The 14,082-nt window shown below is 40.6% G+C and overlaps 1 protein-coding gene across 4 annotated transcripts in view; it reads left to right on the forward strand.

Annotated features, from left to right (window-relative positions):
* The window catches only part of LOC127421879 (sacsin-like), a 40,214-nt gene extending 26,840 nt beyond the window's left edge, over positions 1-13,374 (forward strand). For all 4 annotated transcript variants that reach the window (XM_051665068.1, XM_051665070.1, XM_051665071.1 and 1 more), the window contains one exon: positions 241-13,374. In XM_051665068.1, coding sequence (XP_051521028.1) covers positions 241-11,792 — 11,552 coding nt within the window. In that variant the 3' untranslated portion in view covers positions 11,793-13,374. The remainder of the gene's footprint in view (positions 1-240) is intronic.
* Positions 13,375-14,082: the final 708 nt, after the last annotated feature.

The following is a 14,082-nucleotide window of genomic DNA, read 5'->3' on the forward strand; positions in this document are numbered from 1 at the left end:
AAAGGGGGATATATCAGTTATGAAATTCATATAAATTTTTGAATTTATCTTTTCATTCAGATTGTTATGCTGTTAATATAATTTGTAACTTTTGTTAAATTAGAATGCGTAATGGAAGCATTTTCACTAGTGATCTTTGACTGAACCCCACTGTACTGTACATTCTCTTATTTATTTTTTTCCACAAAAAAAAACCAAGTACTTGTATCATGTTTTGTGTTTGTGTGTTTGTGCTTTCAGGGAGGCCTTGCACTCAGGTTCAAGTGCTAACCCCAGAGAGATCAGCACGTCTAATTAAAGAAGTCCTTACTACAGCCTGGCCCACTAGAGATTTTGCTGTACAGTGGAATCCTGGTGATCAAGAGAAGAAGCACCCCTCAATATCTTGGCTTAGATTGGTTTGGAAGCATCTCTACATTAACTTTGCAGATGACCTTAGTGTATTTGAAGATATGCCTTTGATTCCAAATGTGCCACTGACTGACACCTTGGATTCTCTAGAACTGCTGCATCTCAAAACTCCATCTCCCATCATTCTTGTGAACGAGGAAGAGGGCCCTCCCTCTGAAGACCTACTTGAAGTTGTGAAGAAGCTTGGTTGTGTTATTTTAAAGCAACTTGATCCCTGTTTGCAACATCCGCTCCTGAAAAATTATATTTATCAATCATCCCCAAGCAACCTACTGCAAATTATGGACAGGTGTTCATCTCAGAGATTAGCAAACCAGGTTTCATCTCTCTCTGTCAAACAGAAGGTTGCCCTCAGAGGCTTTTTAGCTGGTCTTAATGATGTCACAGAAAAGGAGAAACGCATCATCCAGGAGCTTCCTATCTTTGACAAAGTTGGGCAAAAATCAAAGACTGACCCTTCTCCATTTACCACTTTGAAAGGAGCCAGAGTATTACATCATACTGCCAAGCATCCACTAGATGTGAAATTGTCCATAAATGTCATTGAAAGCAGTGATGAGGCAACTATCCGTCTTATAAAGCTGTTGAACATTGAGCAGCTGAAAAGCACTGAATGTCTAAAGGTGATCATTCAAGACATTGAGAGAGGATTCTACAACAAAGAGGAAGTCAAGAAAATAATGTTCTGGGTCCTCAACCATTTGTCTTTTCTAAAGAATGAAAACAAGGCAGTAATTAGTTGGCTTTCTCCTTTGAAGTTTATCCATACCTCTTCAGAAAAACTCCATTCACCAACAGAATTTTTTGATCCTGAGTTGGAGATTTTGCAGAACCTTTTCTTTATGGAAGAGAAGACAAGGTTTCCCCCAAATGACTATACTTCATCTCCAGATATCCTTCATTCTCTGAGACAACTGGGGCTGAAAAATGAGGTGCAGCTCAGTGAAAAGGATGTACTTCAGGTTGCCAGAAAAATTGAGGAGTTGCAAGGGAGTAGCAGACCAGAATGGGATTCCATTGTAATGAAGGCGAAAACCCTCCTAACTATACTGAACAAACAGACAAAGTTGGTGAAATCCTCAGAGGTTCAGGCAACCCTGCTAAATTTTAAATGGGTACCTGTTTGCAAAGACAGACCTCTGAATTACCCCAAGTCTCTTGTTTGGAGAGGTGATTCCTGCAATATTTCTTCTCTTTCTGAAATGTGTGATATATCTCATGCTGTGCTTGTTGGTTCTTCTGTTGCCCTGGTGGAGCGTACCTCTGCTGGCATGAAAAAAGCCTTGAAGTTATCCTTAGAGCCTCAAGTTAATCAAGTGCTCCAGCATTTGAAAGCAGTAAATGACTGGCACAGATCTCAAGCGTTCACCACCGAGGACTGGTATCAGTTTCAGCAGATGTTGTTCGAGATTTATGAATTCATGCAAGCTCATTTGGAGGATGCAAGAGAGGCAATGAAGTCTCTGCCCTTCGAGTGGGTTTGGACGGGGAAAACATTTGCTTTCCCTGGACGCACAGTTTTGAAGCCCATACCAGACTTGGATCTTCAGCCTTACTTGTACTCGTTACCAAAGACCATCGCAAAATTCCACAAGCTTTTTAAGTTCTGTGGCTCTATTGAAGAAGTTTTTCCCAGCCATGTGTTTGAAGTCATCAAAACGATCAGGCAAAGGTGTGAGAAGGAGATGACAAAAGAGGAGAGCAAACGCAATGTCCTACTTTTGATAAACATTTTACGGTGGCTATACTGCAGTCAAATATCAGTAGATGCTGACATGCATGTACCCATTCTTTGCCACAAAGATCCAAGCAAACTGGTCATGAAACCAATTCATGAATGCACCTACTGTGATATCAAAGTAGAGGATTTGAATGACTTACTAGATGATGTCTCAGAGCCCATCATCCTTGTGCATGATGATATTCCAATGAAGACTGCTGAATGGTTGAGAGTCCCATGTTTGAGCACGAGATTGATAAACCCAGAGAACCTCGGGTTTGAGCAGTCAGGCCAAAGAGAACCTCTAACTGTAAGAATAAAAAACATTCTAGAGGAGTATCCATCAGTTGCGGATATCTTCAAAGAGCTTTTGCAAAATGCTGATGACGCAAATGCCACTGAGTGTAGTTTCCTGATTGATATGCGGAAGAATCTTGAAATTCGAGAGAATCTGCTGGACCCTGGCATGATTGTTTGCCATGGCCCTGCTTTGTGGTCCTTCAACAATTCTGTTTTCTCTGATACAGACTTCCTCAATATAACCAGGCTAGGTGGGTCTATGAAAAGGTGCGAAGCTGACAAAGTGGGCAAATTTGGGCTGGGCTTCAACTCTGTTTATCATGTGACTGATATACCTATTATCATGAGTAGAGAGTTCATGATCATGTTTGATCCCAACATCAATCACATCGGCAAACACATCAGAGACAAGTCAAATCCAGGCATCAAAATCAACTGGAGCAAACAGCAGAAGCGGCTAAGGAAGTTTCCTAATCAGTTCAGACCTTTCATCAATGTGTTTAACTGTCAGCTTCCTCTGTCACTAGAGTCCCCTTACAAGTATGATGGGACCCTCTTCAGACTTCCCTTCAGAACTGAGCAGGAAGCATCTGTGAGTGAAATCAGCAGTATTTACTACAATACCACTGACATCTACTCTCTTGTAGATGAATTCAGCATCTGTGGCCATCGGCTCATTTTGTTCACACAGCATGTTGGAACAATGGTCTTGAAGTATTTGAAATGTGAGGAGCCAAACCCTGCTGCTGCACAGGATGTGGTCACAATAAACAAGAGTGTGTGGTCTTCCAAAGCAGCGTATGGACCCCTAAGTATTCTGAAATCTGCTGCCAAAGTCATGAAAAAAGTGGCAGCCACCAACAGAGTGCCAGCCGAGTTTCCAAAGTCTGGCTGCATCATCAGAATTGTTGTGGAGGAGTTCCACAATGTCTTCAGACGCATTGTTGATCTTCAGTCCCCACTGTTCAGAGGTTCTGAGGAGGACCCATCCTCATACTTTGAGATGGCAGCTAAAGGCACACAAACTAAGAGACTCACTGATGAGATGCAACAGAAGGGAGTGGAAAATACAAACTGGCTTATCTGCTCATGCATGGATGTGACAGAAGCTCTGAAGTTCTCTTTGAGTGATAGTGGGAAACGTCTTGGTCTGGTACCATGTGGAGGCGTAGCTGTGCTGCTCTCTGAAGAAGAAAATAGAAAATGGACTGTAAAAACAAATGCAACACCAGTTGGAGAAGTGTTCTGCTACTTACCCCTTAGGATCAAAACTGGTTTGCCTGTACACATAAATGGCTGCTTTGCAGTTACTTCAAATCGCAAAGAGATCTGGAAGACAGACACAAAAGGTCAATGGAACTCCATTTTTATGAGACATGTGATTGTGCAAGCATACTTGGCTGCACTTAACATGCTGAGATTTATGGCAGAAAGTGGCGAATTATTAGACTACAGCTATTATGCGTCTTGGCCGGACCCTGGAGTTGTCCACGATGACTTCAATTTGATTTGCCAAGGAGTTTATCAAGAAATAGCCAAAGGTGATGATGATATTGCAAAAGTGTTTTCCGATGGGAAAACTTGGGTTTCAATCAATGATGTTCGGTTTTTGGATGACTCGTTGCTTTGCAGACCAGACATTGGATCTGCTGCCTTCCAGATATTCTTGAAATACCTCAAAAAGTGTGGTTCCCAGGATCTCTGTGCTGTTGAGCTGCCAGACTGGGTCAAGGAAGGCTTTGATGATGCTGGCTGTAAAGGAAAATTGATGGAGAACACCCTCACTGAGACACAGTTCTTCTCAGATGTGTTCTTCCCCCATATCCAAGACATTGATAAGGAACTGCGTGACCCTCTAATGTATTATGTCCTCAATGAAAAACTAGAAGAGTTTGCATGCATACTGAGGGAAACTCCATGCATTCCATGTTCAGGACCATTACAGAAGCTTGTTTTGCCATCTCGACTCATACATCCAGAGGGCAGAGTTGCTAAACTGTACAACAGTGAAGATGGACGATTCCCTGAAGGAAGTTTGAGAGACTATGCAAATCCAGTATGCTTGGTGAAGTTAGTGCAACTGGGTATGGTCAAGGATGATATATCTTGGGAAGACTTGATTGAACGTGCTGAGTCTGTATTGGCTCTAAATGAAAACGATCACACAGTTGCATGCCACAGGAGCAGTATAATCCTCAGTCTCATTGATGAAAAGCTCAAAATTAGAGATCCAGCAGCAAATCAATATCTTGCCAAATTAGAAGATATCAAGTTTCTTCCATTTTTGACCAAGCCTGCTGGATTTTCACTTCCATGGCACGGAAACAGCTTCCCCCAAAATGCCATGTTCTCTGCAAAAGAGCTTTTTACAACAGACCATCAGGACACTGTATGTTTAATGAAGCCCATCCTGAATGAGAATTCCCCCTCCTTTAAAGGATGTGGTCCTATCTCACTGGCTGTGAAAGATTTTCTTGGATTGATTAAAAAGCCATCTGTTGCACTGGTCATCAATCAGCTGAAGGAGCTCTCAAAATCATTTGATGGCGTTACACTGTATCAGGAGAACATAACCAATGCTTGCTACAAATATCTCCATGAAGAGTTGCTGCAGTCCAATTCTGTGAAAGAGGAAATTATGGAGGAGCTAAAAACATTTAGCTCAATTCTAGTGGAGAACACATATGTTGAACCATCAAAAGTGGCATTTCATTTAAACTTTGATGCTGCTCCATATCTCTACCAACTTCCCAATAAATACAGAAATAGTTGTCGGGAACTCTTTGAAAATGTGGGAGTTCAGCCTAGCTTCACTGTTGAAACATTCTCAACAGTTTTACAGCTGATAAAGGATGAATGTGGGAGCAAGCCTCTTACTGAGGAGAACTTTCAACTGTCTCGTAGAATAATTAGTGAGGGAATATGGAGCTTGATCCGAGACAAAAATCAGGAATTCTGCCAAAGCAATTATGATGAGATACTTCTTCCTGACAGCAATTTCACACTACAACCATCAAAATCACTATGCTATAATGACTGTCCTTGGATTAAAGTCAGAGACACAACCGTTAAATATTGCCATAGTGATATTCCAAGAGAGGTGGCAGTAAAATTGGGGGCAGTTCCGAAACGACACAAAGCCTTGGAAAGATACGCCTCCAACATTTGCTTCACTACCCTGGGAAGTGAATTTGGGCAAAAGGAGAAGCTCACCAGCAGAATCAAAAGTATCCTCAACGCTTATCCATCAGAAAAGGAGATGCTGAAAGAGCTACTGCAGAATGCAGATGATGCAAAAGCCACAGAAATATACTTTGTGTTTGATCCCAGGTACCATCAAACTGACAGAATCTTTGATGACAAATGGGTGCCCATGCAAGGCCCATCACTCTGTGTATACAACAATCAACCATTTACAGAGGATGATATTAGAGGGATCCAGAATCTTGGAAGGGGCACCAAGGAGGCAAACCCTGGAAAAACTGGGCAATATGGCATTGGATTTAACTCAGTGTATCACATAACTGACTGTCCGTCTTTTATCTCTAATAATGACATTCTCTGCATCTTTGATCCACATGCCCGTTATGCACCTGGAGCAACATCTGTCAGTCCAGGAAGAATGTTCAGAGATTTGGATTCCGACTTCAGATCCCAATTTTCTGATGTACTAAACTTATACCTAGGGAATCACTTTAAGCTGGAACGCAGCACAATGTTCAGATTTCCCATACGAACTATGGAAATGGCAAAAATCTCAGAGATCAACTCAGCACCTGCATCAGACAGAATGGTTCAAAACTTCCTTGATAAAATACGAACAGATGGTGCAGAACTTCTCATGTTTTTGAATCACATGGAGAAAATTTCAATATGTGAAATTGAGAATGGAACTGGGGATTTAAAAACTCTTTACTCTGTGACAGCAAATATCACAGATGGGGATCGCCTAAAACGTAAGCAATTTCACGCCTCAGTTCTGGACAGTGTTTACAAGAAAAAACAGCTGCCCCAAATTCCTGTCCAGCAGATTACATACTCAATGGACATAGAGGACACAGATGGTAATTCTACAACCTGGATGATTTGCAACAGATCTGGATTCTCTGACATGGAGAAGGTATCTAAGAGTGTCATTTCAGCTCACAAAAATGAGGACATTACTCTCTTTCCACGTGGTGGTGTTGCAGCATGTACCAGCCACAACTACAAAAAACCTCACAGGGCCTTCTGTTTTCTTCCTCTTTCTCTGGAGACTGGCCTGTGTTTCCATGTGAATGGCCATTTTGCTTTAGACTCTGCCAGAAGAAATCTGTGGAGGGACGACAATGGAGTTGGTGTGAGGAGTGACTGGAACAATAACCTAATGAAAGCACTAATTGCCCCTGCATGTGTAGAACTGCTAATTCAACTGAAACGTCGACTATTCCCAGGCCCTGACCCCACCATGACGATATTTCAAGGAACTCCTATCCACGTTGTCAAGGATATTTTGAGAAAATTCTTGTCTTTCTTTCCTGTTAATAGAGTTGACATTCAACCAGACTGGTATTGTTTGGTAAAGGCAATCTACCATTGCATTCATTTGGACCAGAAAAGACTACTCCCTGTTCTTCGAGCGCCCCACATTGATAACACAGATATGCATTCTGCAATATACATCTCCTGGGTGAACACATCCACCTCAACCAAAGGTAGGGCTTTCTTTGACAACTTATTGCAGGATGAGCTGCAGCATCTTAAAAACACAGAGTACAACATAACCACGCGAAAATCTGTGGCAGAAAATGTCTTCAGGATGAAGGCTATCCTCCTGGATGTTGGCTTCAACTTAATCTACAGCTGTGATGAGACAGCCAGTCTGTACTTCTGCCTGGAAGATGCTGGGATTCCAGTCAACTATGTGACACCTGAGGATGTCCGTAGTTTCCTTCTGACATTCTCATCCCCAGACACATCTTGCCAAGTTGGAAAACTACCATGTCGGCTGCAGCAGTCCAATTTCAAGCTCTTCCATTGTCTGAAACTGCTTGTAGACTACTGCTTTAAAGATGTGGAGGAAAATGACATAAACATAGAGGGACTGCCATTGCTGATGACAATGGACAACATTCTGCAAGTGTTTGACTCCAGATATCCAAAGTTTCTGACCAATCATCATGAGCTTATCTCATCAAGAAAAGAGCTTTTCATGCACACACTATACATAAGGTACAGCAGCATCCTTCTAAAAGCAAGTGTGGCTAAGATTTTTGACATAAGCAGTTTTGGAGATTTGCTGGGATCTGTACTTCCCAGAGAGTGCAGAACAAGGACCTCAGTGAAATGGAAGGAGAACTTTCCTACTGAATCTTGGCTTAAGAGTGCGTGGCACTTCATTATTGAGCAACTTGCAACCAAAGATGACCAAGCAGAGATCAGGCCAAAATTTGAGACGGTTCTGGACATCTTGAAAGATTGGGCATTACTTCCAGGAATCAAATTCATGGTGTCAGGAAACAAATTAGTTGTGCCAGAGCATGATGTTTTGCTACCCCTAAGCCTAATCTTTGCAGCCATCTTCCCGAATGGACAAAATGACAAAGTATTTCATACTCTGATTAAGGGAGGATGCTTTCAATTGGCTGTAAACAAAATATGTGTCAAAGAGAGTCCTTTCTTGTCTCTATTGGCTCAGCACACAGCAAATATTGACAATCCCTCAAGCATACTAAGAGCACTTGAGTACATGATTCAGATTTCAGCTTTCAAAACAGGAAGCTTGACAGACAAAGACTTTGAAGCACTATTGTTGTACTTTAACTGCAACTTGACAAACCTGACCCAGGATGATGTGCAATGTTTGAAGCTGTTGCCATGTTACAAAGCAGTCAGTGGCCGATACATCTCCATTGCAAACTTTGGTGCATGCTATGTTCTAACAAAAAGTATTCCCTCTACCGACATTGAAAAGTGGGCACACAATGCACAATCCTCAGCCTTTCTTGCTGACAATCCACAGCTCAAAGAGCTCTACAGCTTTCTTGGGTGCACCCCAATTGATGATCTTGAAGTGTACCTGAATCATCTCTTTCCAAAATTTGACAATTTATCACATGATGCCAAAACCCAACATGTTATCTATCTGAAGGAGAGATTACTGGCAATGGAGGAGCCAAGCAGTATCAAGGATCAGCTCTATGAGAAACTGGAAGGTCTGTCCTTCATTTATGACTCCACCAATAGGCTGAAACCTGCCAAAGCCTTCTTTGATCAAACAGTGAAAGTGTTTGAGGTAATGCTTCCACAAAAGGCCTTCATCCCTAATGATTTCTTCCGAAAAATTGAGCAGGTATCGAAGCCAAAAACTGGGACATCCTATTTAGCCTCATGGATAACATTCCTACGCAACATTGGTCTGAAATATGCTGTGTCTCAACAGCAAGTTTTACAGTTTGCAAAAGAGATCAGCATCAAAGCTCATACAGAGAACTGGTCCAAGGAAAAAGTTCAGACCATTGTTGATGTTCTCCTAAATCACATTTTCAATGAAAGAACAGATCTGTTTGATGGAGCATTCCTCAAAGAACTCTCTATGATTCCATTCCTGTGTCCTGAGCATGCACCAGCAGAACTTGTTCGCCTCCATGCTCAGTACCAAGAAATGAATGGCACTCTCCCTCTAATTCGCTTCAATGGGTCTCAAGTAAATCCAAAATTCAAACAAACTGATATCATGCAGTTGTTGTGGACATCTTGTCCTATTCTACCAGAGAGGGCCACTCCAGCAAGCATAAAGGACCAAGAAGGAAATACACTTACCAGCCAAGAGCAGCTTGATCTCATTTTGAGCATGTTAAATGTCAATGTGGACCCACCACTGGAAAAGGTCATCAGCAATTGTAAAAACATATGCAGCATCACTAACTTGGATGACGACACAGTAAAAACACGAAACAAGGTCTTAAGGAGCATTTATGAATTTCTTAATGCGGATTATCATGAATTTCGCTTTCAGTTACGAGGAGTGGCCTTTGTTATGGTTGAGGAGGGTTGGAAACTCCTTAAACCAGAGGAAGTTGTCATTAATTTGGACAATGAGTCTGACTTAAAACCCTACTTGTACAAACTTCCCCTTGAGCTTGGTACATTTCACCAACTGTTCAAACTGTTGGGAACTGAAGATGTTGTCTCAACTAAACAGTACGTTGAAGTTTTGTGTCGAATATACAGAAATTCAGAAGGCAAGCAGCTTGACCCTAATGAAATGAGAACAGTGAAAAGAACTGTCTCCGGGCTATTCAAAAGTCTCCAGAACGATCCAGTACAGATCCGTAAAGACCTTGAGAACATCAGAGATTTGACATTTTACCTTCCAAGTCATGATGGACGATTGGCCAAATCAAACACTTTAGTCTTCGATGATGCACCACACTACAAGAGCCGAATTCAGGGTAATGTTGGTGTTCAGATGCTTGTCGACATGAGCCAGTGTTACCTAGGCAAAGACCACGCCTTCCACACAAAGCTGATCATGTTGCTCCCACAGAAACTGAGGCCCAGGCTTCTGAGTAGTATCTTGGAGGAACAACTAGATGAAGAGTCTCCAAAAATGTGCCAATTCGGTGCACTCTGCTCACTTCAGGGACGACTCCAACTGCTCCTGTCATCAGAGCAGTTTATCACTGGATTAATTCGGATCATGAAACATGAGAACGAGAATGCATACATGGTGAATGAGGAAAAAGCAATACGGTTATGCAAAGCTCTGTGTGAGGGCTTAAAGGTGTCTTGCTTTGAGAAACTACAAACAACATTGCGAGTAAAAGGCTGCACCCCAATTCCCTACAGCCGTAGTGAGACCCTCGCCTTTCTTAAAAGGTATGGAACAGCAGTTATTCACCTCTACATTCAGCATTCTGACAGCAAAGACATCAATTTCCTTCTTGCTTTGGCAATGACCCTCAAGTCAGCTACAGACAACCTGATTTCTGACACCTCCTATCTGATTGCTATGTTGGGTTGTAATGACATCTACAGAATAACCGAGAAACTTGACAATCTTGGTGTCAAGTATGACACAACGGAGCCCTCAAAGCTGGAGCTTCCACTTCCTGGTACTCCTATACCTGCAGAGATACATCATTTACTGCTCATGGATCCCATGAATGTGTTTTACCCTGGCGAGTATGTGGGTTACCTGGTAGATTCAGAAGGAGGTGATATTTTAGGCACTTATCAACCAACCTATACATACGCCATCATCGTTCAAGAAGTAGAACGAGAGGAGGAGGACAGTCCAAGTGTCCTTGGCAAATGCTTTCAGATTGACATTGGTTATAGCGAGTACAAAATTGTAAGCTCTCTTGATTTGTACAAGTTTTCAAGACAGGATGATAGCACCCATATTCGAGATGGCACACCAACTCCAACAAGCCCCTCAGAGGGTCAGTCCCCTCGTGCCAGAATGGTACCTCCCATATTTCCTGGAAAGGAAAATCAAAGGGCTCCTCCAACTGAGTCATCCCCAAAAAAGATAAAACTCAATGCATTACCCGAAATTCTAAAAGAGGTTACCTCAGTTATAGAACAAGCCTGGAAACTTCCTGAAACTGAACGCAAGAAGATTATCCGGCGGTTGTACTTGAAGTGGCACCCTGATAAAAATGCTGAGAATCTTGATATTGCCACAGAAGTCTTCAAACACTTGCAAAAGGAGATCAGCAGGATTGAGAAGCAAACCCAGGCAGAGCAGACCAATGATAGAGGATCAAGGAGACCTTTCTCTTCATCTTCCACTCGATTCCAGTCAGAGAAATTCTCATTTCAGCGATTCTACACATCATGGAACCAAGAAGCAACAAGCCATAAGTCCGAAAAGCAGCAATTCCGAGAGCAGTTTACTTGCTATGCAGGCACTTCTCACTCAAATCGTTTTTTCGTACCACCATCTTTCAAGTCTGTTGGGAACCCTGTGGAGGCTCGTCGGTGGCTAAGACAAGCAAGAGCCAACTTTTCTGCTGCAAGAAATGACCTTCACAAAAACGCCAATGAATGGGTATGTTTTAAATGTTACCTGGCAACAAAGCTTGCATTAATTGCTGCAGATTATGCAGTCAGGGGGAAATCAGACAAAGATGTGAAGCCCACAGCACTTGCACAGAAGGTAGAGGAGTACAACACCCAGCTAACAGGGCTGGCCAAGGATGTACACATCCTGGATGGTTATGGTGTGGACAGCCTGAGAACTCGCTACCCTGACCTTTTGCCCTTCCCTCAGATTCCCAACGACAGGTACACTTCTGAAGTAGCAATGAGAGTAATGGAATGTACTGCTCGGATAATCATCAAACTTGAGACATTTGTCCAGCACAAAATCTGAATGTTAACCCTCTTAAAAGGATAGTTCATGCAAAAATGAAATTTCTGTCATCATGTTTTCACATGTTGTTCCAAACCCGTATGACTTTGCTTTCTTCTGCGGAACACAAGCGGAGCAGTTTTAAATGTTGATGCTGATCTTTCCCGTACAATGAACGTGAATGGTAACTGAAGTCCCTAAAATTCTTACTTATATCTCCTTTTGTTTTCCATGGAAGAACAAAAGCCATATGGGTTTGGAACAACATAAAGAGGAGTAAATAATAACAGAATTTTCTGTTTTGGGTTAACTATCCCTTTAACTGTCATCATTAGATCATGCAAAACACAAAAATAGATAAACCAATGATGGTGGTTGTACAATATAAATAAATATTATAATAGACTTTTCTTAGGTAAAATTATGTATCTAGCTGGCATTTTATTTGGACAGTACCACCTCTGATGCTGTGACCCATGCTTATTATGTACATATTTGCTGCATTTCTCTGAAATAATACTTGAGCCTAAAAATTGTACACTACTTATCACTGACATGCAACAGAGTACTGTACATAATGTGCAAAAGCATAGCAATATCTTTATTGTTTTAAGTATGTTTATTAATTATTGTTGTTCCTTTGTACATAAAGAATACCAAATGCTGCTTTTTTATCTTTTCTAGAAAAGTATTTTTCCTGCCATAGTCAATAAGTTCAGTGTATTGTGTTTTATTAGCATGAGTTTGCACTGCACTTTTGTGTAAATAGCACTTGGGTGATTGCAGAAAACTGAATGAATTAAAGCTGTAAAGTTATAATGTGCAATTCAACAGTCACAGATTAATCATCCCATAATCTCTCTATGGGATCTACATAAATCGGTCATATGCCGCCAAAAATTTAAAAATGAAAACACTGTTTATGCATTCAAAACATGTTTGTTAGCTGGCAAACCCAGCTAAACCCAGATGATCCTCATTTATTGTGACATTGCCCATATCTGCACGTAATCTAACATCTAACAACATTAAACAATGAAAAATAAAGTATTTAAAATGTCCTAAAGACTATGAATTACATCCTAAAATGTAATGTTACAGTGAGTTTGTGTTTACCAAGAATGGAAATAATCCCATAATTTCTCAATCACTTTAGTCTCAACTGAACAATGCATTTCTGGTTGTTGTCTAGAGGTACAACTGAGCACCACAGGATTGTTTTTTTTTAATTTTATTTATTTTTATTAGCTATTGCTAAATAAACAATAAAAACATACAATTTAAAGAGTATATTAGGTGACACTCTGAATTAGATTTTTTTTTTAGAAACTTGAACTGTCATTTAACTGCTGTGGCTCTACATCACACACACCATGCTTAGTTTCTTAGAAACACTGATCAAATATGTATTTTCTGTTATTTACAACGGAACCCAATTTTCCTCTTATGATAAGAAATTTTTGCATGAAGTTCTCTTAAATTTGTGTAAGAGGAACATAGATACTTATATGGTGCTCAATGTCAATAATGTTTTTCATCTATTGTCTTTAACTGTGAGAGACTGAAATTAAACCCTGGCTACTATAATGTTTTGACAAACAAATTTTGTCTTTTGTCTTAATCTCATATGTTTCATGTCATATTACTGCTCTCCAAGACTCATAACCAGTAGGATAATTGTTTTGGGCCTATTAGAAAGATTATAATTTAAAGGTACACAGGTTTATTTATTTATTTATTGTTAACTGCGATGTGTAAATATGTTTAAAATGATGTGCACTCACATTAGAGATGACTCTAATCTTATAAATCTTAGAGAAAAAGCTGTTTTATTTTTCATAGATTGCTGGGCACACATTCGTGAGCGCCGCCATTTTGAGATCATGTGACCAGCTTTATCTCAGTAATCCCTTGTAATTGAACGCTTTCAATCGTGGAATAAACTATTCATGGTTGACTGCGAATAGCACATTTTTACAATGACATTGGTAACTTAAAACTTTTTTTTTGTGCAATGCTACATTTGCGCCGCTAGGTGTCAGTGAATATAAACAGAATTTTTACTGAGAATACATGAGGGTGAGTAAATTATGACAGAATTTTCATTTGTTTGGGTGAAATGTATTTATTATCTGTGGTCCTGCATTTATTCAATCTAACGTATCTAATGTTCATCTAAATCGTAGTAAAAGGTAAACAGAGATTATTAAAAGAAATAACCACAAAAACATACATTTATTGAACACACAAAACATCAGATTTAATGATTTATCTGGTCACTTTGAAAAAACTGCTGATGTCAGATCATCAG

Source organism: Myxocyprinus asiaticus, chromosome 31 (genome assembly GCF_019703515.2).
Source record: "Myxocyprinus asiaticus isolate MX2 ecotype Aquarium Trade chromosome 31, UBuf_Myxa_2, whole genome shotgun sequence".
NCBI lineage: Eukaryota > Metazoa > Chordata > Actinopteri > Cypriniformes > Catostomidae > Myxocyprinus > Myxocyprinus asiaticus.